Source organism: Sminthopsis crassicaudata, chromosome 1 (genome assembly GCF_048593235.1).
Source record: "Sminthopsis crassicaudata isolate SCR6 chromosome 1, ASM4859323v1, whole genome shotgun sequence".
NCBI lineage: Eukaryota > Metazoa > Chordata > Mammalia > Dasyuromorphia > Dasyuridae > Sminthopsis > Sminthopsis crassicaudata.
In genome coordinates, this window is record NC_133617.1 from 43823159 (window position 1) to 43850508 (window position 27350).

The 27350-nt window shown below is 39.4% G+C and overlaps 1 protein-coding gene across 6 annotated transcripts; it reads left to right on the forward strand.

Annotated features, from left to right (window-relative positions):
• Window positions 1-222: 222 nt before the first annotated feature.
• Window positions 223-26794, forward strand: PUS1 (pseudouridine synthase 1). Of its 6 annotated transcripts, XM_074299839.1 has the most exons (8): window positions 539-694; window positions 2818-2925; window positions 3965-4108; window positions 4207-4450; window positions 10734-10871; window positions 12896-12998; window positions 15319-16016; window positions 26298-26794. In XM_074299839.1, the coding sequence occupies exons 3-8, from the start codon at window positions 4014-4016 to the stop codon at window positions 26340-26342; spliced, it is 1323 nt and encodes a 440-aa protein (XP_074155940.1). In that variant the 5' UTR covers window positions 539-694; window positions 2818-2925; window positions 3965-4013; the 3' UTR covers window positions 26343-26794. The 6 variants fall into 6 exon arrangements, with proteins under 6 accessions (XP_074155932.1, XP_074155963.1, XP_074155924.1 ...); XM_074299831.1 differs by lacking the exons at window positions 539-694; window positions 2818-2925 and adding an exon at window positions 223-289; XM_074299823.1 differs by lacking the exon at window positions 2818-2925 and having other exon boundaries at window positions 353-694.
• The last annotated feature ends 556 nt before the right edge of the window (window positions 26795-27350 follow it).

The following is a 27350-nucleotide window of genomic DNA, read 5'->3' on the forward strand; positions in this document are numbered from 1 at the left end:
ACATTGGAACTCAGAAATCTTATAAAATCGAATGTTGAAAATTATCTTTACATGTAATTGGAAAGAGTAAAATACTATTAAGTAAGGAATGAGAGTGGGAAATGAATGTGACTTCTAATCCCATAGAATCCCTGTCTCCATTCCTATTCCATTATTGCAGCGCGTTTTGTTAATATTGTCCCTACCCGGCCGCCACCACCTCCGTCGCTAAGCCCCGCCCTTCCACGCGCGCGCCCGGGACGTTTGGGCGCCCACGTGGTCCTGAACCGTTCGGCGCGCGCGCAGCTCCGTAAGTGGGGCGGGGGCTGGGGGCATGGGGCGGTGGGGGCTACGGAGGGGCGCACGTGGCTGCGTAGGCGGGGGCGGAGGGGGTGGTTGCGCGCTGAGCGAGAGGCGCAAGGAGGGAGGCGGAGGGGGGGCGATTAGGCGCCGGGAGGGGCTGCCTGGGTCGGGGTTAGGCGCGGGAGCCGGACCCTGGGCTCCGGCGTGCCCGCGCATGGGCTCCACGTTGGGCTCGCGTTGGGCTCCGTGGCGCAGCGGGGAGTGCGCGCGCCCGGGTTCGAGTCCCGGCGGCGGCGGGCCTCAGTTTGTAAAACGAGATTGTGACGATGGTCGCTTTGCCAAGTTTGGAGCGTCTTGGATTAACCCCCTTGTTACCGAGACTTTTCGTTGTATCCTCATGGCCCCGCAAACAGTAAGCGATCAATCCTTGCTTCTCCATCCGCATCCAGCGGTAAATAATCGCCCCTCCAGTGCAGAGTAGGACCAGCTAGGTGGCGCTGCGGAGAGACCCGGGCCTCCGGCGTCAGAAACGTTTACTTCGGATCTTGAGGCGCTTAACTAGTTCTGTAAACTAGTCAGGTCACTTCACCCCGTTTCCTCATCTAAAATGAACTGGATAAATAATCGGCAAGCCGCTTCAAATCTGAGGGCCGTCCGCAGTATACTGTAGGAGATGAATAATTGCTTACCCTAGGCAATAAGTGCTTCAGTAAATGACAGTATACAGGAAGCGATTTAACGCTGCTCCCTAGACCATAAGTGCTTCACAAATGCCTTTCAGGATACATACAGTAGGAGGATGTACTTTCAGTCAGAGGTTTGTTAAAATAAATGTTCAGTATCTTGGCCAAGAAAACCCCAAGGGGGAGTCAAGCAGAATCTGAGGGCCGTCCGCAGTATACAGTAGGAGATGAATAATTGCTTACCCTAGGCAATAAGTGCTTCAGTAAATGACAGTATACAGGAAGCGATTTAACGCTGCTCCCTAGACCATAAGTGCTTCACAAATGCCTTTCAGGATACATACAGTAGGAGGATGTACTTTCAGTCCGAGGTTTGTTAAAATAAATGTTCAGTATCTTGGCCAAGAAAACCCCAAGGGGGAGTCAAGCAGAATCGGAGGGATTGTACACAGTGTACAGTAAGAGATGAATAATTGCTTACCCTGGGCAATAAATAGGCACCTTCAGTAAATGACAGTATACAGGAAGCTATTTAACGCTGCTCCCTAGACCATAAGTGCTTCACAAATGCCTTTTCAGTATACAAAATAATAGGAGGATGTACTTTAGGGTTAGGGTTTGTAAATATAAATGCACACGAATACACATAAATATACTTATATTTAGATAATTGCATTGAAGCATCATTGGTTACTTTGGTAATCCCTTGTGTTTTGTTTTTTTTCCTGAGACAATTAGGGTTAAGTGACTTGCCCAGGGTCACACAGCTAGGTAGTGTCTGAGGGCAGATTTGAACTCAGGTCCTCCTGACTTTAGGGCTGGTGCTCTACCCACTGCGCCACCTAGCTGCCCCCCTTGTGGCTTTTTTTTAAGCTATTTCCAGAGGTTTAAAATATCTAAACATTCTAATAATAATTATAATGTTAACAATACTATCACAACATAGCATTTTCTTTTTTTTTTCACGTGACTATTAGCTTATTTTATCATTATAATTTTTTTTTTGACAATACATATGCATGGGTCATTTTTTTATAGCATTATCCCTTGTACTCACTTCTTTTCCGAATTTTCCCCTCCCTCCCACAACATAACATTTTCACTCGTTTTGTTGTTCTCTTGCATTTTGTTTTCTTTCTCATTTTTTTTTTTCCTTTTTGGATCTTTATTCTTCTTGTGCAGCTAGATAATTGTATAAATATGTATACAGATATGGATTTAACATATATTTTAACATGTTTAATATATATTGAATTGCTTGCCATCTAGCTAGGGGAGAGGGGAGAGGGAAGGAGGGGAAAATTTGGAACACAAGGTTTTGCAAGGGTCATTGTTGAAAAATTATCTGTGCATATGCTTTGAAAATAAAAAGCCTTGTTAAAAAGAGATAACAATAGCTAGCATTTATACGGTGTTTTAAGACTCCTTTTTATGTATTTTAGCTGACCAGTACATCAATTTTGGGAAATAGGTGCTATTACTTCCACTTTAGAGATGGGGAAACTGAGTCTCGTGAAGGTGAAATGCATTGCTGAGTGAGTGATCCAAGCCCTTCTCTCTGTCCATTGCCTCCTTTCTCTGGGTAGGGGGCCAGGGACGTTCATGTCCGAGGCTGAATCCATACATACGATTCAGTAAGATCCCAGGGAGGTTAACTTAATACTAAACCACCATGGACAGGGCCAGGGATACCCAGACAGAAAGGAACATAATCTGTCCTCAAGAAACGCAGATTCTAAGAGGGAAGAGACCACTTGGACAAAGATAATTAAATACTGCATACAAAGCAGGCTGGTGAGTTGGGTAGCCAAGTCCCTCTTCAGAAAGGTCACTTCAGCTATACACATTCTAGGCACTGAAGGCTTTCAAAAACCCTGAAATGGGAATAGCAGATCTGGGGGATTCTTGAGTGTGTGGAGGAGGAGGAGGAGGAAGAGATGTACCAAGTCTGGAAAGGCAGGTGAGAGCCAGGAAGTGAGGAGCTTTTAAGTGCCAGGTGAGTCTGTATTTTCTCCTGGAGGCAAATTGGGGAAGAGACACACTCAGACCTGTGCTTTAAGGATATCTACCTACCTAACGTCCATTCTGTCAGCCATCTATAATTTAATAAGTAGACTTATACATTAAGGATCTGTCTATATATTTATCCATCTATCCCTGTCCATCATCCATTCATCTGTGTCATCTACTATCATCTCTATCTCTGTCATTTTTATCATCCATCTATCATTTCTCTTTCCTTTTCCTTCTTCCCTTTTTCCTCTTTTCCCTTTTCCCTTCCCCCTCCCTCTTTCTCTTTTCCTTTCCTCTTCCCCTCCCCTTTTTTCTCTCTTTTCCTTCTCCTCCCCCCTTTTCTCTCTTTGCTCTTTCCCCTTACCCTTTCTCCCTTTTTCCTTTTCCCTTCCCCTTTTCCTCTTCCCCCCTTCTCTTTTCTCTTTCCTCTTCCCCCCCTTTCTCTCTTTCTCCTTTTCCCTTTTCCTCTCCCTTTTTTTTCTCTTTCCCTTTGTGTCTCTATCCTTGCCTCTCCACTGCCTGGTGGAGGATAGATTGAAGAGATGGGACCACTGGGAGCAGAGATACCCCAAACTTCTTGCCAAGGCTGCCTTGGTCTGCGCCCCCAAATGCATTCTGTTCTTCAGTCTTTGGGCCATTCCACCAGTGACTCTCTGTCTAGTGGCTGAGCATGCCCTGGATGCTCCCCCTCCTCATCTCCAGCTCGTGGTTGCACCTGGCACAAAATAGGTACTTCATGATTGATGAGTTGGCATCCATTCTGACTCGGCTACAATTGCCCATCTCTTACAATTCCAGCACCTTCCCCCAGAGATGATCTCCATCTTACCTTCTTTAAGGGCTTGCTGTCCATAATTCATTGCGTGTTGTCTCCCACATTAGCCTGGGAGCTGCCCTTTTGCCTTCCCTTCTCTCTTGTTACACACAGTAGGTGCTTCATAAATGCTGATTGATTGATTGCTTCCTCTCTCCATGTGCCTTTGTAGTTGGTGCCTAAGGTAACCAGAGCGGGGAGTGTGGTCCCATCTCCTGTCCATGGGAGCTTCCCTGGTGAAGCTTGAGGCTGTCGCTCAGCAGAGCGCCCACACCCGTCTGCTGCCCCTGCTGCACTCTGAACTGCGGCATCTCAGGTAGCGTGGCGCCCCTCCCATGTTGCCTTGCTCTGTTGTCCATCCCACAGATGCCTCTGTCCAGGCCCTTCTGATGCCCCTTTCTGGGTTCTTTACAGACAGGTTTCCATGGCTGAGCACCTGGAGACCGTGCCCGTGAAGGCCGAGCCTGGGCCCGTAGTCAAGGAGGACCCTAATGTTAGGGGAAGCAAGGATCGGGGGCTGAAGAAGTGGGAGGAAACTGAGCCCCAAGCTAAGAGGCTGAAGAACAATGAGGAAGATGAGGAGCATAGTAAAAAGCTTCCCAAAAGGAAGATTGTGCTTCTGATGGCCTATTCCGGGAAAGGTTACCATGGGATGCAGGTATGTGGATAAATTCCTGCCATCTACTGCCCAGGGGCAGCTGTGCTGTGTGATTTCTGTGGGTTTATGTTGGAAGAGTCTGAATTCCAAAAGGCAGAGAGGGTGTCCGAGAGTGAGCCTTAGACTGTTCCTCCTGATCCTAGGGGAGCTGCTGGAATTCTCACTGGCAAGGATGAGAGCGGCTCCTCCCAGGAGTCCCCTGAAATCACAGGTCCATCCAAAAATGCTTTAAAAGCATTTAAAAGAAAAAAAATTATAGAGAATATTTAATAAAGTCTTCAAGAGGGATGTTTAAACTAGAGAAGATAAAACTAGAGGAGGGGGAAAGAATACAAGAGGATGTTTGGCTCCAGTTGTTTGGAGGAGAGTTACTTACTTTGTGGAAGGATTGGATGTGCTACTGGAGGCACCTTTAACTCCCAGGTCTCTTGAGATGGCTAAGGATCCTCTACCTAGGCAACACTCCTCCTTTTCCTCCTCTTCTCCTTTTCTTCCTTTTCATCCTCCTCCTCCTCCTCTTCTCTTCTTTCTTTTCCTCTTCCTCCTCCTTTTCTTCCTCTTCCCCCTTTGCCTCTTGCTCTTTTTTTCTTTCTCTTCCTTTTCCTCCTCTTGCTTCTCTTTTTTTCCTCTTCCTCTTCCTTTTCCTCTTCCTCCTTCTCTTCCTTCTCTTCCTCTTGCTCTTCCTTTTCCTCCTCTTGATTCTCCTTTTTTTCTCTTCCTCTTCCTTTTCCTCTTCCCCCTGCTCCTCCTGTTCTTCTCCTCCTTCTCTCTTCCTCCTCCTCCTCTTGCTCTTTCTTTTCCTCCTCTTGCTTCTCCTTTTCTTCCTCTTCCTTTTTCTCATCCTCTTTCTCCTCTTTTTGCTCTTCCTCCTCTTCTTCTTCTTCCTCCTCCTTTTCCTCCTCTTTCTCCTCCTCCTGATCCTCCTTTGCTTTCTCTTCTTCATCCTCTTCCTCCTTTTCCTTGCCTTCCTTAAGTCCAGTGGATGAGACAACATGCAAACTATTAAAGTTTCCTCACACTTATACCCATTGAGAAACCTGTGGATTCCTCAGAATAAGATTTTAAAATGTATCAAAGACACATTGGATTACAAAGCAAACTCCTTATGTTCAGATATGATGATTAATGGATTCAAGTTCAGTCAGGAAGCCTTGGTTGAGGGTTGACATATGCCAGACAACCCTGCCTTCAAGAAGCTGCTGCTCGAATGGGAAAGATGGTACTTTGAAGGGAGATGAAGAGTGAGGGCAAAATGAAGACAGTGCAGAATCACCTGGAGTGCGCATGCATCACTTAGAACCATGTGTGGCACATTTTTGGTGTTTGGTTGTTTCAATAATGTCCAACTCTTGATGACCCCATTGGGGTTCTCTTGATAAAGATTCTGGGAATATTTTTCCCATTTTGTAGCTGGTGCCTGAGGTAACCAGAGTAGGGAATGCGGTCCTATCTCCTGTCCATGGGAGCTTCCCTGGTGAAACTTGAAGGCACTGAAGATGGAGGGTCTGGGAGGAACCAACCCTCCAGTGAAAAGAGCTTCTGGGCAGAGTGAACTTTTAGGGTGAGAAGGTTGCTGAGCATTGGGACCAGAGGGGAAATGTGCTCCTGCATGTCTGGTAAAGAATCCTTGTCCCAAAGGGCCGAGGTAGTGCTTTCTGCTTGGTAAAGGGAGTGGCTGCATTGCTGGAGTCCCAATGAGACCTGGAGGGCTGACATACATTCAGAGGTGGAAACTTCGAAGAGACTGATGCTTGTGTGGAAAAGCTTCCCAAACATCAGGCTGCCTCAGAGGGGCTGTCCTTTTCCTCTCCTCACCTCCCATACTCCCCAGGAGGCTGAGCAGGCACTGAATGGTCAGTGAGAGCTCTTGGGGACCTCACTGATACAAATCTAGTTGAAGTTCGAGGCTGGTCTGCATGGCCTCCTGGGCTGTGTTTTGGTCAGGAATGGATGCTAAACCCCAGCCTGGAGGTGACTCTTGAGTGGGTCTTAGGAGGCTAGGGTCAGAGGCCAGAATGTTAAAGCTCTTGAGGCTTGTCCTTCTGGACATCCCTGTTCAGGTGCCAAAATGTTGTGTCTATACTAGCTCTCTGGAGGATCTTGGGCCCATCCTTGATCTTAGTGGAGGAATGAAGGATGTAGGAGAACCACAAAGATGGTGGTCAAAGATGAAGTCAAGGAGGGGGAGGGAGTCCTTGTGCTGATGAAGTCACAGATGACTGAGACTCAGGCTTCGGGGGAGGTTATAGGTCATACCTGAGACTGTTTGGATCATAAGAGAGCTGGAAAGGATCTCAGAGACTGCCTAGTTCAGCTTACTCATTTTACAGATGAGGAAACTAAGGTTTGGAGGTGAAATCATTTTATTGGTGGTCACCAAGTGGTATCGGAGATGACCCTCAACCTTGTGTTTCTTGCTTCAAAGTACAGGGCCTTTCCACCTGTAAGATTTCCCATTTTGGAATTAATGGGTCTGGGGATGCAGGAGCATGGATCCCCCAAATGTCCTGAAGTTCCAGAAGCCTCCTCTATGGGCCACCAAATGTTGGAATACATGTTTAACCCTCCAAAATATATTGGTGTTTCGGCCCAGTGTTGCAAAGCATCTCAAAACAATTTGTAGGCTTAGACCATCTCCAAATCAAGAGGCAAAGATTTTATTTCTCAGCAGGCTAAGTTCCAAAAGGGAGGTTTAGCCATTAGCAAGGGAAAGAAATAGGCTAAAAGTTCCTTAGCAGAAGTGGCCATTTAGCTAGCCATTGTGATGCTTAGTAAGTGAGATAGCTTTAAATGGAGTTAGCTGAAGAAGTAGGGTTCTTTTTAGGAAAAAAATAATTTCGGGATTCAAATTTGGTCTCTGATACTTATTAGCTGAGTAACTCTGGGCAAACCATTTCTGCTTGTTTGCCTCAGTTTCCTCATCTGTAAAATGAGCTGGAGAAGAAAATGGGAAAAATACTCCCAGTATCTTTACCAAGAGAACCCCAATGGGGTCATCAAGAATTGGACATTATTGAAACAACCAAACACCAAAAATGTGCCACACATGGTTCTAAGTGCTACACACACATACACACACACACACACACACACACACACACACACACACACACACAGAAGTCATGAAGGTTGGGAGTTGTCCAGAAAGAATTCACAAGTTCAGGCCATCTTCAAGTCCAGGGATGAAAGCTTTAATATGACACCATAAGGTGGACTAGGTTCTCCAACAGAACTTGTATTGACAGGGGGAAAAATGAGATCTTTTACAGGAAAGGACTCAGAGGAAGGGATGCTTATGATGCTGTTTCCTTGTTTTGTTTCCTGGACTTTAAGGAATGTTTATACAAAATAACCTTGGGCTGACATCTATAGCTTGGTCTCCAGATCGTATATAATGACTATGTCAGTTTAAAATAATCCTGTCAATGCAAGAAATTGAACAAGGGCCCACTTAGGGACAAGATAATTCTTTCCATATCCCTCCTGGAGACCCCTGGTTGCTACCAAGGACATGATCTTTTTCTGTGGAATATTTACCCTGCATACATCTCTCTCTCTCTCTCTCTCTCTCTCTCTCTCTCCCTCTCCCTCTCCCTCTCCCTCTCCCTCTCCCTCTCCCTCTCCCTCTCCCTCTCCCTTTCCCTCTCCCTCTCCCTCTCCCTCTCCCTCTCCTTCTCCCTCTCCCTCTCCCTCTCCCTTCCCCCCCTCCCTCTCCCTTCCCCCCCCCTCTCTCTCTGCCTCTCTCTCTCCTCTCTTTCACACACACACACACACACACACACACATGTGCATAAGGACTCTATATATATTTTATATATCTCTCTCTATATTTACTATTGTTATTCAGTTTCTTCATGACCTTATTTTAGATTTTCATTATATGATATTACTTTTACTCTATATTGATAACATAACATATTGAGTACATGTAATATATGATATGGTATAATGTAAAATTGTAAGTTGATTTTAGTTCTGTTTTTAAGACTTAAGCCTGCATAGGTTCAATCCTCTTCCAAGATCTGTGAGGCTAAAATTTTTACCCTTTTACCTTCATTCTTTATTTGTACTTAAGAGAAAATTGCCTGAAGGTCAAACTTTTGAATTGTCATTACTTAAAGTAATTATATTAGAGTAATTTGTATCTTTACCCAGGTATTATCCATCTTGAAATCTAGCCTACTAACAGCTGCACATTCGTATTATTTAGGATTATTCCCATTTTCTGGATGGAGAGGAGCTGAGGTGACTCATTAAAATGTCTGCTGACCAGGATTGGCTTACCTTTGCCAGGGAGGTCTCAATTATCATACCAATCAGAAGGAATACATACTTATGATTAAAAGACCTGCCTTCACTCAGCTTCATTTGGTCAAGCTGAGGTAGTCATCTCTTTTTTAAAAATCAATTAATAGTTAATTAATTTTTGTTTCACTCAGTTATGTATAAAACAGGTTTGGTTTTTTTTTTTTTTTTTTTTGGTTGTTATACATTCATTTTTTACATATTTTCATGTGAATCAGGTTGAGAGAAACCATGAGGAAGAAAAAAATGAGGAAAAAAGCACATAGTATATGTTGATCTACATTCAAGTCTCCATAGTTCTCTCTCTAGATGGGGATGACATTTTCTATCTAAAGTGTATTGGGATTGCCTGGGGTCACTGAACTGCCGAGAAGAATCTAGTCTGATAGTTGTTCATTGAACAGTCTTGCTATTGCTATGTACAATGTTCCCTTAGTTTTTTTTCCCCTTCCCTCAGCATCAGTTCAAGTCTCTTCAGGCCTCTCTGAAATAATCCTGCTGATAAGGTTTCTTATAGAACAATAATTCGGTAATGTTCATATATCATAACTTATTCAGCCATTCCCCAACTGATGGATATCCACTCAGTTTCTAGTTCCTTGCCACTACAAAAAGGGCATTTTTTGCATATGTGGGATCTTTTCCTTCCTTTAAGATTTCTTTGGGATACAGGCCCAGTAGAAACACTGCTAGATCAAAGAGTGTGCATAGTTCCAAATTGCTCTCTAGAATGGTTGGCTTAACCCAAGAGAAGCATTGAAAGGTAAACAGAAGAAAAAATATATATTATTTAAAGGTGAAACTGTAACTCTTAAGAACTGTATCTGTCACTGAGGCAAACAGAGGGGGACATCACATGGACTAAGGGTATGGTTGTGAATGGATTCTGATGTGATGATATTAAAAAAAACGATATTAAAGGGTGGGAAAAGGTCTGTAGAGAATAGTTGGCTTAGTTTGTAACTACACAAAGTAGTCATTTCTACTGACTGAAAAAGTCTTCCTTTATTAAATTCTATCTCCACAATAACATATGACATATGAAAAATTTTGTTTTATTATAAAATATATATCTAAATAGATATCTCATACACCAGTCCTTATATGCACTTCTTAGTATAGCCTAAATATTTAAAATATCAATTCTATTAAATATTCAGCATATTAATAAATAGTAAAATATGTCCAGATATAGAAATAGATTGTGGTTTGAGTTGTTTCAGTTTTGTCCAACTCTTCATGACCCCATTTTAGGTTTTCTTGTCAAAGATACTAAAGCAGCTTGCCATTTCCTTCCCTAGCTCATTTTACAGATGAGGAAACTGAGACAAACGGGATTAAGTGACTAGCCCAAGGTTACAGAGCTGGATTTAAATTCAGGTCTTCCTGATTTCAGACCTGGTGCTCTTTCCTCTGTGCCACCTAGCTCCCCCTAGATAGATATGGATATCTCCTATACCAGTCCATATACACAAACATACGTATATGACATATACGCACACACATCATTTTTGTAACATGGCATATTATATTATTATATATAAATTGTTAAGTGTGTGTATGAATAATTTCATGTGCCAGGCCCTTCCAGTTCACAAATTCTATAATTCTAAATGCTGCACTTTAGAATTAGGAAGCCCTGGCTTTAAATCCTGACCCTGACACTTTCTAGCTTGGTGACTCTTGACAAGTCAGGTTTTGCCAGAAGTAGTTTGACGTGCCTTCGGGAGTTTAGGATTTCAACTGGCATTTTTGGTTTTGAGGGAGGTTAGTGTTGTGTTTGAAAGTAAGTACCATCGTACTTTTTTCATGCTCCAGACTTAAGGGAAATGTGGGTGATCCTTATCCTTTAAGATATTTAACCTTCAGTCAATCTTTAGTCAAGCTCAGAGCAGGACCTTTTTAATCCTGTATTGCTGTTATCCATTGTTGCTTTGTATAAGCAGGAGAAAATAAAGCCCATTCTTCCCTTTCTCAGAGGAACTTGGGGTCTTCCCAATTCAAGACTATTGAAGACGACTTGGTGTCTGCTCTTGTTCAGTCTGGCTGTATTCCAGAAAACCATGGTGAAGATATGAAGAAAATGTCCTTTCAGAGGTGTGCACGGACAGACAAGGTATCCTTTTCTTCAAAAATCTGATGCGCTTAAAAAAAAATCCATGTCACTTTTCTGCCTGCCAACCAAAGCCTGCAACCAAAATATAATTAATAATAATAGTTCAAATTTATACAGTACCTTTTGTGTGCCAGCCACTATGCTAAGTGTTTTATAATTTTTACCACATTTGATCCTCACAACAATGCTGGGAGGTGGGTGCTGTTATTATACCCATTTTACAGATGAGGAAACTGAGGCAAATAGGTTAAGCAACTTGCTCATATTGGAGAGATTGAAAGAATTGCAAACTTGCAGGCCACATCTGATTTCTTTTCTGTGTAAAAGAAAGGTATAATTCATACAGGTAAGTAACTGAGTCTGGTAAACTAGGACATGATTGAGGCCAGATTTAACTCAGAGCTTCTTGGCCCAGCACTCTGTCCACTTTGTCATCTAGCTATTAGGGAAAAATCAGCTATATATTGGTTATGTTTGAGAATCTGTTCTTTATTCTGCATAGCTTTCTTCTAGAAGGACTTTTACTTTTTAAAAAATTAGATTTTTATTGATATTTATATTGATATCTCCCCTCTCCCACAAACAAAAAAATTAAAAAAGAAGAGGAAAAAAAATCTGAGACTACAGTGAGGTTCTTATTTGTATGAATGATGGATCCCTTAATTGGTTTCATGCATTCAGATTCTTTCTTCCAAGTTAACCATGTAAAAAATGACTGGTTCCAACACAGTGGAAACTTGCAGGGAGAATTAAGCCCCTTCACAGGATTCATCACTAATTGGAAACTAGAAGGAGGTGGGTAGCACACTTCTTTGGTGGGAAAATTTATTCTCTGTGAAAGTAGTCTGGACTTAACTTTTCATCATTCCATGGATTCCTAGTTCACTGGACTTTTGTGTTGGTTTTACTTAATTATTGTGAGTGCTGTTCCTTTGGCTCTGCTTCTTTCATTCAGCATCAGTTCTATGAATCTTTGTTCATCGATTCTCATGGAACAATGATCTTTCATTACTTTTAGATGCCATGATTTTTTCCAGCCATTCTCCCCATCTGTGGTCACTCACTTTGTTTGCTACTACAGAAAAGGGGTGACCATGAGGGACTTTTCCCTCTTTGACCCCCTTAGGGTATATGTTGATATTATTGAAATTAAGGTAAACTGAGAGACAACAGTTATATACATGAAAAATTTGACCTATTTGTTAATCAAGTTTCTCTGGAAAGTTCAGGTTACAAAAATGGAGGTAATTAGATGACAAAAGCTTGATCTTTAGGCATGTTGCACTGGGATATGGGTGGAATAAAGTTTACTTAGTTTTCTAACTATATCCTGAAGAGTCTTGCCCTCTCACCAGGTTTCTTCTACCCTCAAATTATCTTCTGTTCTGTTGATCTGATTAAATGAAAAAGAAAAAAAAAAAGCCCCCAAACCTCTTATCCTTTTTAAATTAATTGTCAGGCTGATGGCTAGAAGCTAATTGACCAAGTCATCTCATTTTGAATTATAAATTCTTATCATTTTTTTTTTAAATTAGTGAATTGCCCATATTCTGTCTCCTGGGAAGATTGTAAAAATTGTGGATAAGCAATCTAATTTGCTTCTTACCCATAAAGAAGAAAAGTATTATTCAGAGAGGTTAAAATAATTAAATTAAAATAAAATTATTCCAAGCTATGTGTAGATATGTTTCACTCTTATATCTGGCAAAGAGGCACACCAGCAGTTTGGAGAAGAAGGTCAGATCTGTCTCTTTCATTTTTGTCTAGTTTTTCTTTCTCATTTTTTTGGAGGGGCAAATAATCCTGGGGCATGGGACTCTGATTGTGAGTACTCAGTCATTTTGTCAGAGGCACGTGGAAATAGAGTGGACTTCTGTCTCTGCCTCCAGATATGTAGGGTTTGGGTTTCTTAACATAACTGAAATTTTACATTGGAATTTCAACACTGTCCTGCTTGTCGTGTCTTTCCCTGCTCCCCCCTTTCCCACTCCCCCAAGCTGTTCTAACTGGTGTCTCCTTTTCAGGGTGTGTCTGCTGCCGGCCAGATTGTATCCCTGAAGGTGTGGCTCATTGACAACATTTTGGAAAAGATTAATAATCACCTTCCATCTCATATCAGAATCCTAGGTAAGAACAGAGAAGGTGGGGAGCTTAGTGTACTTCTTAGGGTTTGGGACTGTGGGTGTGGAGCATTAAATGCCTTCTTAGTTAATATGCCCTTGAATTCCTGGGTTCATTTGCTAAATGAGTTAAAAAAAAATACGTGAAGACAGGTTGAATTAGGTGACCTACCACTAGGTCCCCTTCCAGCACTGCTATTAATGAACTACAGTTAAGATGATGATCAGAGGTGGCCCCAGATTTCCCAGTACCTTCTCTGTTGTGACTGGATGCAGCTAGAAAGTGTTGGAAGCTGGATTTGAACTCAGGAAGGTGAGTTTTCCTGACTCTAGGTCTGGCACTCTGCACACTATGGCACCCCCGGCTGTCCTTGGAGTCAAGAAGAACTGAATTCAAATCCAGTCTCAGACACTTCTCAGCTATGTGATCTTAGGCCAGTCGTAGCACCTCTGTCTGCCTCTGTTTCCTCATCTGTATAATGGAGGATAATTATAGTACCTATCTCTTGGGGTTGTTGTGAAGCTCAAATAAGATAATAATGGTAAAAAGATTGCACAAAGTAAATGTTACATAAATATTTATTCTTTTCTCTGTTCCCTATTGGACTCTGGGGCTTTCCTTAACCTCCATCACTCCCTATTTTGTTGTTGTTTGCTTGGATTTTGTTTTCTCATTTTTTTCCTTTTTTGATCTGATTTTCCTTGTACAGTATATAATTGTGGAAATATGTGTAGTAGATTTGTATATATTTAACATATATCGGATTACTTGACATTTAGGAGGAGAGGGGTAGGGGAAAGGGAGGGAGAAAAAAAATTTTGAAACAGTATTTTGCAAGGGTGAATGTTGGAAACTATGCATATGTTTTAAAAATAAAAATAAATTTTTAAAAAAGAGGCTGGGATATAAAGCAAGTGGTTTTTTTCCTCTGTATCAATAGTTTTCATTTTTGGTCTTGGGACCCACTTACTTCTTAAATATTATTGAGAACCTCAAAGACTTTTGATATATGTAGACTATTGATATTGACTGTATTAGAAATTAAAAGTAAATTTTAAAAATATATTCTTTTAGTGATAATGAAACCATTATATATGAACATAAATAATAGTTTAAAAATGAAAATTAAAAACAATTTTATTTTCTGAAACAAAAAAATTGAATGAAAAAAATGGCCTTGTTTTACATAGTTTTGCAAATGTCTGGCCTAATAGAAGACAGCTATTATCCTTTTGTTGTGGATAAAGTGGGGAGTCTGTAATAGGCACCTAACCTCTTAATGTAACTATAAAAGAATTTGGACCTCTAGGACTCCCTGAAAGCATCTTGGGGACCATGAGGCATCCTGGAGCACACTTTGAGAATCAGTTTTCTCTTGCATGCTGCCTTTTGCACATGGGAGATGCTTAAGACATTTTCGTTGAATTTCTGATTGAGGGAGCAACATGTATCAGTGTATAATGCACCTGATTTTATCTCAGGGAACCACCTAGGTGACTTTAGCTAAGTCATTTACTCTCTTTTGGCCTTAGTTTCTTTGTCTGTATTTTAGTGTTGGGGCTGGACTACTGTTGGGCTATCCCAGATGGCCTCTGAGGTTCCATATGGTCTTAGAGCTACTATACTGTGAATAATAGCCAACATTTATATGGTCTTCTATGTACCAGGCATGTGTTAAGTGCTTTACAAATATCTCATTTAATCTTCATAACAATTCTGGGAGGTAGATGCTATAATCATCCCCATTTTACAGATGAGGAAACTGAACAAACATCATTTAAGTGACTTGCTCAGAGTCCCACGGCTAGTGAGTATTTAAGGCTGGATTTGAACTCAGGCCTAGTGCTCTGTCCTCTGTGCTACCAGTTAGCTATGACTGTATGATTTTTGAGGAAAGTTAATCAATAAACATTTATTAAGCCATTTTCCATATGCTATATGACAGATACCTGGATGTACAACTTAGGAGAATAAAACAGTCCCTACTTTCAGGGAACTTACTTCCTAACGGGGGAGACAATAGGCACATAAAATTATTGATAGCACAAACACAAATTGGTAAAAAGATAACAAGTATTTAAGTACAAGATAACTTGGGAGAGAAGGCACAAGCATTTGGGAGATCAGGAAAAGCTTCCTGCTGAAGACAGCATCTGAAACATGTCAAAGGGACAGAGAGATTGGGTGTTGTGTTAGGTGTGGGGGACAGCCAGTGCAAAGGCCTGGAGGTAAGAGCTGTCCCAGCTCTAAGCCTACGCTCCTAATCTCATTGCAGTGTATAATATTTCAGTATTTCTTTCCTGCCATTCTCATTATTGCTCCTCAGGTTTGAAGAGGGTCACTGGAAGTTTTAATTCAAAGAACAGATGTGATGCAAGGACGTATTTCTACATGTTGCCGACATTTGCCTTTGCTCACAAGGACCACGATATTCAGGATGAGAGGTACCGCCTGAGCCCAGAGACCCTGGAGAAAGTCAACCAGCTGTTGGCTGGCTACAAGGGAACCCACAACTTCCACAACTTCACCTCTCAGAAGGGCCCCAAGGAGCCAAGTGCCAGGCGCTATATCATGGAGATGCACTGTGAGGCTCCCTTCATGCGGGAAGGCATGGAGTTTGCCGTGATCAAGATCAAGGGGCAGAGTTTTATGATGCATCAGATACGGAAGATGATCGGCTTGGTGATCGCTGTCCTGAAGGGCTACGTGCCCGAGTCCGTGATGGAACGCAGCTGGGGAGAGGAGAAGGTTGACATCCCCAAAGCGCCGGGACTTGGTCTCGTTCTGGAGAGGGTCCATTTTGAACAGTACAATCGACGTTTTGGGAACGATGGGCTGCATGAACCGCTGGACTGGGTGGAAGAGGAGGAGAAGATGACTGTGTTTAAAGAGCAGTATATCTACCCCACCATCATCAAGACCGAGATGGAGGAGCACTCCATGACCAACTGGCTCAACACGCTTCCAAACCACGACTTTGACGCTGGCTCTCAGGAGGCCAAGGCTGACGATGGAAACACAGAGGTAAGAAAGGCAGGGCAATTTCCACATTTCAGAAAATGGCTGTTGGTGGGGGTGGGGGTAGGCATTACAGCTTGCTGAAATATTATGGGTTTGAATTTGGTCTCAGGCTCCCTGAAACCTGAGTCACTGGGCATCACTTTTGTTCAGGAAGCTTCTGGAGCTGCTTCTTGCATTGGTCATTTAAAGCTCTGCTCTTGCTGGTTGCAGCCTGTCTTTCCTTTTTTTAAAAAATCAACTAATTAATTAATTAATTAATTTTTACAAAAATTTTATGCATAGGTAATTTTCCAGCATTGACAATTGCAAAACGCTTTGTTTCAACTTTTCCCCTCCTTCCCCCCACCCCTTCCCCCAGATAGCAGGATGACCAATACATGTTAAATATGTTAAAGTATATTTAAATATAATATATGTATACATGTCCAAGTAGTTATTTTGCTGTACAAAAAGAATTGGACTTTGAAACAGTGTACAATTAGCCTGTGAAGGAAATCAAAAATGTAGGCAGACAAAAATAGAGGGATTGGGAATTCTATGTAGTTGTTCATAGTCACACCCAGAATTCTTTCGCTGGGTAAAGCTGGTTCAGTTCATTACTGCTCTTTTGGAATTGATTTGGTTCATCTCATTGTTGAAGAGGGCCTCGTCCATCAGAATTGATCATCATATAGTATTGTTATTGAAGTATATAATGATCTCCTGGTCCTGCTCATTTCACTCAGCATCAGTTCATGTAAGTCTCTCCAGGCCTTTATGAAATCATCTTGCTGGTCATTTCTTACAGAACAATAATATTCCATATTATTCATATACCACAATTTATTCAGCCATTCTCCAATTGATGGGCATCCACTCACTTTCTAGTTTCTGGCCACTACAAAGAGGGCTGCCACAAACATTCTTGCACATACATGTCCCTTTCCCTTCTTTAAAATCTCTTTGGGATATAAGCCCAGTAGTAGCACTGCTGGATCAAAGGGTATGCACAGTTTGATAACTCTTTGAGCACAGTTCCCAAATTGCTCTCCAGAATGGCTGGATGTATTCTCAATTCCACCAGCAATGTATCAGTGTCCCAGTTTTCCCACATCCTCTCCAACATTGCACATTATCTTTCCCTGTCATTCTAGCCAATCTGATAAGTGTGTAGTGGTATCTCAGACTTGCCTTAATTTGCATTTCTCTGATTAATAATGACTTGGAGCATCTTTTCACATGACTAGAAATAGTTTCAATTTCTTCATCTGAGAATTGTCTGTTCATATCCTTTGACTTTATCAATTGGAGAATGGCTTGATTTCTTATAAATTAGAGTCAATTATCTATATATTTTGGAAAGGAGGCCTTTATCAGAACCTTTGACGGTAAAAATGTTTTCCCAGTTTATTACTTCCCTTCTAATCTTGTCTGCATTAGTTTTGTTTATACAAAAACTTTTTAATTTGATATAATCAAATTTTTCTGTTTTGTGATCAATAATGACCTTTAGTTCTTTGGTCATAAATTCCTTCCTTTTCCACAGGACTGAGAGGTAAACTATCCTATGCTCTTCTAATTTATTTATAATCTCATTCTTTATGCCTAGGTCATGAACCCATTTTGCCCTGATCTTGGAGTATGATGTTAAGTGTGGGTCAATGCCTAGTTTTGCAGCCTGTCTTTCCAAGCTGATTGTGCTCCTTATGATGATTAACAGATTCTGAAACATACAGGTTTCTAGATAAATTAAAATTGGTTTTTCTACCAATCTAGAAAGCTGCCAACAAAAACTAGCTCAGCGTCCTCCCCAAAGAGAACAAGCCTCTTGAACCTTTGATATTTATAAAGCCTTATGAAAAAGAGAATCCCCTGATGGTGAAAATCAATTGATTGGTTATTAAGAGAATGACTATTATGAGAAATGGGCTATATTTTAAAATGAGAGTCTTGGGGTACTAAAGTGACCTGTGTCATTCAAATCTTAATATGAGATATTGATTTCCATGTCATTTGTTAAGACATAAGAGAGAATCTACACTTCCCCAGACCTTAGTGAGCAAACCCAATAAGCAGGAACACACCCATTAGCCCAAACTTAGAATTTCTTTTATCATCTGTTAAGGTCTTGGCTTGGGTATATCAGATTTCCCGCACTCATTGATTTCTGGCTGAGGAAGTAGAAAAGGGAAAAAACCTTGATCCTAAGAGAGGAATATGAATTTCTAATGCTCTTCACACATTTGCCCTGCTTGCTCTTGCTCGTCCCCATTCATAACTTTACATCTTTTGTGTCTTTGCACAAGTATACTTCACGCTTGGGATGCTCATTTTAAACTCTGTGACTTGACACAACAAGCACCCTTCAAGATTCCTTCTTCAAAAAGTCCTTTTTTATAATACTTTGTGGATACCTTTCCTCAGTCCTACCCCACGTAAAGTGCTCAATGGCAGATTCTGCTTTCCTTTAGTCTTTGTAGCCCCAGCAGGTACTGGATATGGTACATGGAATGAGATTTATTAAGCATTTACTACATTCTAAGCACTGTGCTAGTTGCTTTTCAACTGTTGTCTCATTTGACCCTAACAATAACCCAATGAAACAGGTGCTGTTATCATCTCCATTTTACAGTTGGGGGATTTAAATCGGTGACAAAGTAACTTATCCATGGACATAGAGCTCCAAAGTGTCTGAGGCTAGATTTGAACTCAAGTCTTCTTGACTGAAGACTCAGTACTTATACTTACTGCACTACCTAGCTACTTCTATATAGGTGCTTAGTTTTGCTTGTTGACTGTTTAATTCATGTCTTTATTCCTTAATAAACATAATGAAGACAAAGTGATTTAAAGAAAGAGAACTGGATTTGGAATTAGGAGTTTTAAGAGCGAATCCTAGCTCTGCCCCATCAATCAATCAATAAATATTAAGAGCCTGCTGTGTATTGTGTTTCTGTGTGACCTTGGAGAAGGCATATCACTTCTGTCTAAACTATAGTTTCCTTGACTGCAAAATGAAGAGATTATACTTGTTGGAGTCCTATCTCTATATCCTCTCAAGGATTTCTTATTCATTATTTCTTATTAAGTATCAACTGTGTGTAAGGCACCTTCCTTTGGTGATGGACCTCAAAGTTCACAGTTGGGAAAGGGAGTGGACAAGAATACACATATAAATATAAGATAGAAATATGAAAGTACAAAAAGAAAAATTATTCAAGGGCTGTGTGAATTTTGATTAGAGAGAGATGACTTTTGGCTAGACAGGTAGGTGTGCCACTGTACATGGTCACTCTAAGCGACCTAGCCTAATGGTCTTATTTTCTACTTTTTCTCTCCTCAATATGGTATTAGCATTGTATAGTTTTAGATGAACCAAATAAAACCTCTTATTGCTCCAAACAACTTTCCAGATTACACAGAAGGTTATAACTTGCATCATAGTTTTCTTATTCAAGAATTTCTTATGGCAATGAAATCAGAAGTTTAGTCCCTATCACTATCTTAATTTTTTTGTTTTTTTAATTAAAATATTTTTTCAATTACCAAAATTTATCATCTTTCCCTTTTACCACTATTACCCCTAACTGAAAAAAAAGGAAAAATGAAGCCCTTTTAACAGTTATGCATTGTGAAGATCCAGGCTAGCTCCTCTGGAGGGCTCAGAATAAATAAGTCCTTGTCAGGATAAGCAAAAGTCCTTGCCCCACGTTGGGCGCCAAATTTAAAGGGCCGGTCATCTGCCGTCTCAACTCAATCTCCCAGCCAGACTCTCTCCTTCCAGCCTGCCCTCCCGACTCTGTCCCAGACTCGACTCCTCTCCAGACCCAATGCTGCCCTCTTTTATCCTCACAGAGATTGTAGTGAGAACTCAACGGGGCCTGGGGAAATACTTCAACCAATGAATTTGCTCCTCTTAAAAGTGTAAACTTCTTTTAAACATGTAAACTCTACCTCAGAAGATCAAAGGTATAAACTCCCTTCAAAGGCCCAAACCAAAGGTGTGAATTCTGAGCTAGAGAATTGTTTAGACAACCTGAGTTCTCACCTTATAATACTAACAATGCATAATCTTTTTTATCTTTCTCATGATTTTTCCTGTTTGTTCTGGTTTTTCTCTCCCAACGTAATTCATAAAACAATATCTATTAAAAATAAATAAACTTGAAAAAAAACACACCAATTATACATAATCAAGCAAAACAGATTTCCATTTTGGAGATATCCAAAATTATTTGTCTCTTATTGCACCCTGTGTCCACCTATTTATCAATTTTTCTCATGGGTTTTCTCAGACCCCTGCTTGATCATTGTATTGAGGAAAGTTCTTAAGTTGTCTTTCAGAATTGTTTGTCTTTAGACAGCTAGCAGATGCTAGTGGATGGAGCACTAGGCTTGGAGTCAGGAAGATATGAGTTCAAAATAGTATGTAATACTGGGCAAGCCATTTAATTTCAATTGCTTCTAAAAATAAAAACATGAGTTGTTTATCTTTGCAGCCTTGTTACTGTAGCATAAATTGTCTCCATTCTGCTCACTTCATTTTGCATCAGTTCAAACAAGTTCTCCTGTGTTGCCCTAAGACTGTCCCTTTTATCATTTTCTGCAGAATAGTTCTTCCATTAAATTCATATACCATAAGCTGAGTTGATATAATAAAAAATGACAGTACTGCCCAAAATATCTTACTTATTCAATGCTGTATCAGTAAGATCACCAAAGGATTACTTTATAGAATGAGGAAAATTAGTAACAAACATAAGGTCACAAATATCAAGGAAATCAAAGAAAAAAATGCAAAAGGGCCCTAATAGTACAAGGTCTCAAGCTACTACTACTGGTAATCATCAAAACAATTTGGATAAGAAATAGAATGGTAGACCAAAGGAATTGATGAGCTGTTATATTCTATACAGAAACAAAAGAGCTTAATGTTTGATAAACTCAAAGATCCCAGCAAATGGGACAAGATCTTACAATTTGACAAAAAATAGGAACATGGAAAGTAATCTGCCAGAAACTTGACATAGATGAACATTTCACACAATGAGCTCAAAATGAGTATATGATTTAAATATAAAGGGTGTTATAAAACAAAAGTTGGGGTGCATGGAAGAAATTACTTATCAGATTAATGGATAGAGAAAGAGTTTAGGTAGGAGGTAAAATAAGTAGTTTAGATTACATTAAATTTTTTTAAAAGCTCTACACCAACAAAACCAATGCAGCCAAAATTAGAAGAAAAGTAGGAAATTGAGAATAAAATTTTTATATCAAGTTTCTCTCATAAAGGTCTCATTTCTCAAATATGTAGAGAACTTGAGTCATTTATAAAAAATAAGAGCCATTCTCCAATTGATAAATGATCAAAAGATGTGATGGGGCAACTAAATGGTGCACGAATTGAACATTGGGACTAAAATCTGGAAGATAGCTACTCCTAAATTCAAATCTTACCCTTTACCCTTATTAGCTGGGTGATCCTGGGCAAATCACTTAACCTGGTATGCCTCAGTTAACTTATTTGTAAAATGATGTGGAGAAGGAAATGGCAAACCGCTCTATAATCTCTTGTCAAGAAAATCCCAATTAGGATCACAGGGAGTTGGATATGACTGAAAAAAGACCATAATAACTACAACAAATGATATAAAGAGGAAGTTTTCAGAGGAAGAAATCCAAGTTTTCAATATTCATATTAAAAAATGGTCTAAATCACTAATATTTAGAGAAATGCCAACTCTGAGATACCACTTCATATCTATCAGATTGGCTAACATGACAGAAAAGGAAAATGAGAAATGTTGGAAAAGATGGGAAAAAATAGGGACACTAATGCATTGTTGGTGGATTTTCAAATTAGTCCAATAATTCTTTTTTAAAAATAGTATTTTACTTTTCCAAATACATGTAAAGATAGTTTTCAGTAAGACTTTGTTTTCCAAATTTCTCACTCTCTCTTCCAAACCTCCCCTCCTTCCCAAGACAGCAAACTGATATAGGTTAAATATGTGCAATTCTTTTAAATACATTTCCATACTTGTCATGTTGTATAAGAAAACAGACAAAAGGGAAAAAACCTTGAGAAAGGAAAAAAACAAGCAAAAAAGTGAAAATACTATGTTTCAATCCATATTCAGTCTGTATAGTTCTTTCTCTGGACATAGATGTCGTTTTCCATCCCAAGACTTTTGGAATTGCTTTGAATCATTGCATTGTTGAAAAGAGCCAAGGTTATCATAGTTGATCATCACATAATCTTCTTGTTGCTATGCACAATGTTCTCTTGGTTGTACTTACTTCATTTAGCCATCAGTTCTTGTAAGTCTTTCCAGGCCTTTCTGAAATCATCCTGCTGGTTGTTTCTTATAGAACAATAATATTCCATAACATTAATATACCATAACTTATTCAGCCATTCTCCAACTGATGGGCATCCACTCAGTTTCTAGTTTCTTGCTGCTCTAGAAAGGGCTGCCACAAACAGTTTTGCACATTGGGGGGGGTCCCTTTTCCTCCTTTATCTCTTTGGGATATAGGCCCAGTATAAACACTGCTGGATCAAAGAGTAGTCCTTTGGGCATAGTTCCAAATTACTCTCCAGAGTGGCTGAGTCAGTTCACAAGTTCACCAGCAATGCATTAGTGTCCCAGTTTTCCCATATCCCTTCCAACATTTATTATTATCTTTTCCTGTCATCTTAGCTAATCTGAAAGTTGTAAAGTGGTACCTCAGAGTTGTCTTAATTTGCATTTCTCTGATCAATAGTGATTCAGAGCATTTTTTCATGACTAGAAATGGTTTTAATTTGTTAATCTGAAAATTATATATTAATATCCTTTGACCAGTTATAAATTGGAGAATGACTTTTGTTCTTATAAATTTGAATCAGTTTTCTATGAAGTCTTTATCAGAACCCTTGGATGTAAAATTACTAAGGTGTAATTTTTATACTAAGTATGTCTTTTGATTCAGTGGTATTTCTGAATTCAGACCTAAATTCCAAAGAAAAAGGAAAAGGACCTATTTAAATAAGATATTTGTAGCAACTCCTTTTGTGGTGGCAAAGAATTGGAAATTGAGGGGATGCCCATTAATTGAGGAATAACTAAATGAGTTGTGGTATATAATTGTGATGAAATATTATTGGGATGTAAGAAATGATGAAAGGGATGGTTTCAGAAAAACCTGGCAAGATTTACATAATTTGATATAGAGTAAAATGAGCAAAACCAGGAGAACAATCTTCACAATAACACTGTTACTGTAAGGAAGATCAAATAGCACATAAAATGGCCTGAATCAAAGCTTAGTTAGCAGTGGAATGTCCTATGAACCTGGCTTTGAACTCTGTACATTTTGGTCAATGAGTGAATGGAAGAAACCACATGTGACATAATTGTCAGATTAAAAACTAATATAATCTTAAGGAGAGATAAACTAAACATGGTGGATGAAAAAGGTCAGGCTCTTAAAGTACCTTGAAAGGCTAAGGTAAGATGAAATTTAAGAAGAATGAATGTAAAGCCCTATACTTGGGTTCAAAAAATCAATTTCTCAGGGACAGTTAGATGGTGCAGTGGGTAGAGCATCAGCCTGGGAATCCGGAGGATCTGAGTTCAAATCTGGCCTTAGAAACTTACTAGTTGTGTGTCTGTGAGCAAGTCACTTAATCCTGATTGCCTAAACAATTTTAAAAAAAAAATTGTAAAAAAATTTCAAATTCCCAAGTATAGGATAAGGGAAGCAAAAGTATGTCCAGAAAACAATGGCTGTGGGGGAAAAAAAAAAAAAAAAAAAAAAAACTTGGTTTTTTTGTTTGTTTGTTTGTTTGTTTTTAAATGAATTTTAAGGTTATCATGAATGAATAATATATGTGTGACATACTAACTCCAAAAGCTAATGGTGTCCATTAAGGGGAAGCAGAGGCAGAATGATTGAAGTGATAGTCCTATTGTACTTTGCCCTGTTTAAACCACATCTCATTTAAGGAAAGGCAGTGATAGACTTTATCTTAAAAGGAATGGCCAAGATCATGAAAACACTGATGGTGTGGAGTGGGTAAGAGTGCTGGGCCTGGATAAAGGAATTCCTAAATTCAAATCCCATCTCAAACACTTACTAGTTGTGTGAGGTTGGACAGATCACTTCACCTCTGCCTCAGTTTCCTCATATTTGCAATGGGGGGAATAATAATAGCATTAGTCTCCCAAGGTTGTTAAGAAGAATACTAAGTGTGAAATAGCGTATAATAACACTTTTTTTTTTTTCCTGAGGCAATAGGGAGTGTTAAGTGTCTGAGGTCACATTTGAACTCAGGTCATCCTGACTTCAAGTCTGGTACTCTCTCCACTGCGCCACCTAGCTACCCCTATAATAACACTTTTTAAAACCTTAAAGTGCTATAAAAATGCTAGTTGTTATTTTTATTGTTCTTGTTATTTTACCATCCCCAGTGAGGATCAGTTGAAAAGATGGAGAGGAAAAGAATTAAGAAAAATTTTATACAGTTTTTAAGTATTTTTAATGCTAATGTGAACTTGATTTGAATGAGATGACTATTTTCATACACAACTACTATTTTTTTTTTGTTTGTACATTTTTCTTTTCTTTTTTTTCATTCTTTGTTTCTTTCCTTTCTTCCTTATTTCTTTCATTCTCTTTCCTTTCTTTTTTCTTCCTTCCTCCCTTCTTTCCTTCCTTCTTTTTTTTTCTCTTCCTTCTTTTCTTTCTTTTCAAATTTTGCCACATAGTGGAAGAGAGTGAGTTTAGAGATAGAGTTGCAAAAAAAAGTAAAGAAGTTCCTTGAAGCATTTTCTTTTAAATGTAGAGAACAGAAGCAAACCCAGACAAGCAGGACAACAAAGTAATATGGCTGAATTCATATATTTAGAAAAGAAAACAAACTGTACATAATAGAGATTCACAGTTTCATGTACAAACCTCATTTTCAATTTTAATATTTTATTTTCCCTAGTTACATGTAAAACAATTATTTTTATATTTGTTTTTAAAACTTTGAGTTCCAGACTTCCTTCCTGCCCCTACCCCTCATTAAGAAGGTACATTTCAAGTTATATAAAACATTTCTATAAAATTCATGTTGCAAATGAAACATAGTCCCCCCCCCAAAAAAAACAACAAAAAACCAACAAACAACCCAACATCAATAACAAAAAACCTCAAGGATAAAAAATATGCTTCAGTTGTTATTCAGATACAATTGGTTCTTTTTCTGGCTATGAATGTCATTTTTCATCATGAGTCCTTTAATTTAGTCTTGGATCACTGTCTTGCTAAGAATAGCAAAGTCATTCACAGCTGGTCATCCAAAAAAATTGCTATTACTTTTTACACAGGACATTTCACTTTGTTTCAGCTCATGGAGAACTTCCTAGGACAAATATTTTCAATTCTATTTTATTTGGTATTTGTAAAATTTTAAAAAAATTTAACTAAAAAAAAAAATTGTTCTACATGACTTCAGAAATTAGGACTAAGAACCACTGAAGCACATTTAGGGAGCTTGAAGTAAGATGTACTTTCTTTACATTCGCAGCTCTCCAGAAGTAGAGCTGTTTGCCTGGGGTGTAGGTAGAGATAACTTCCCCAAAACCAGCTGTCTTTCTATAGGGGTTGGGATATAACTTGTAGGCAGATTTGTAAAAGAGATTCTTACTTAGATATTAGTAGATTGGGCTAGGTGACCACTGAGGTTTCTGTAATATTCTTCTCTAAAATGTAATCTTTTCTTGTTGGGGTTTTCTTGGAGTCTCTGGAGGCAACCTTTGTTGGGATGCTTACTGAACCCCAAATGCAGCCAGGTATTAAAGTCCAAATCCTTTGTTGTCTCTTTCCAAGTTTTGTCTCCTTTCCTGCTGCCTGGTTAGCTTTCTTGGAGGCATTCTGTAGTCTTGGTTCCCAGAGCTTGAGCTCTGCCTTCTGAATCTCCCCCACTGAATCCTGGTTGAAGTTCCTAGCTTATATATGCTCTCTTAAAGGTGTGAATCTTGTGGAACTCTAGTAAGTACTAAGTACATGTACTGAACTAGAGAACTGTTAAGCACTATGCTAAACAACCATTGTCTCTATCAATTCCATTGACTTAGCACCTTGTTTCAAGTTCTGGCCCATAATAGGTCTCATTCAGATTTGAGATTTCATGGTGATCTGAAATCTGCCTTACTTAAATGATACTCATTTTGTTTCTTCAAGTTAAGAAAATGGAATATGGTTCCTATGCTTCATCGTTCAAATGTTTCTTCTTTTGTTGACTCATCAGAAATTTGTTTTCTTCTCTTTTAGGCCCCTGCTAGTCTTAAAGGCAATGATGGAGGCGGAGATCATTGACTAAGAGAACAGAAGTCACCAGGGGAGCAGAGCTGTGCCATTTCTGTATTTCACCAAGGGGGCCTTTGAAAATCCCTCTGCAACACAAATAAGATACATCCCCGGCTTATTGGTTTGTTTATTGTGACCAGTCGATGATGATGGAAAGGAGCTAGGAAGATGGAAATTGTTATGATCGTGGTCCTTGACCTAAAGAATGTCAGGGTCAGAATACTTGAAAATTTTATGCTCAAAATAAAGACCTGATTTTATTCTTTCATTGATTCTGATCAGGATCTCAAAGCATGGTAACCTTCTGGGTTTGGATCACGAAATAAACTGCCTCTAGTCTGCTTTTAGTTCATTCTTTTAATGTTAACCACTTCTAGAACATTGGGAAAAGGAAAATGTGGTTTTTTTTTTTTTGTTTTTTTTTTTTTAAAGAAATGATTTTATTAAATTGTGCTTCTCTACTTGTTTTTTTTTTTTTTTTCTGGTCATTTTTTTCCCCTACCAAATTACTCTATGATTTTAATAATTGTGTGAAGTGTTTTTCTTTCTGGACCATTTAACACATTTCCTGATCATTTCCTACTTAAAAAGGCCTTTTATTGGGGACTAAAAGGAAGACACAGACAAATGAAAGTGGCTTTGTGTCCTCAAGGGTTCAATTTAATTCAACAAGTACTTATTAACTGCCTCCCATGAATCAGGTAGTACATTATACACTGGGGATTCAAATAGTAAAATTGAACTTGGGCTCCATTTTCTCCTCTGTCAAATGGGGATAACAAGACCCTTAATTACTTTAACTACTTACCTACTGAGTTATCATGAGAAACTAAAGAAGCACTTTGTGAACCTTGAAGCATTTCCTGATATTTCTGTTTGCCTCATAATTAGCACAATTGCATAATACCCATTTCCCATTTCTGTGCCACTGTCCTGGTTGGTGGTGGTAACTGCATTCCAAAAGCTGGTTTCTTTATTCTGGGAATGCTCTCTGTCCTCCCTTCTGCCTCTATTTCT

Coding starts and splice junctions, on each gene's coding strand:
- PUS1 (XM_074299831.1), top strand. CDS start 4,014: ATGGGAGCTTCCCTGGTGAAGCTTGAGGCTGTCGCTCAGCAGAGCGCC. Junction 4,451..10,733: donor AAGGTTACCATGGGATGCAG/GTATGTGGATAA, acceptor TCCCTTTCTCAG/AGGAACTTGGGGTCTTCCCA. Junction 12,999..15,318: donor ATCTCATATCAGAATCCTAG/GTAAGAACAGAG, acceptor ATTGCTCCTCAG/GTTTGAAGAGGGTCACTGGA.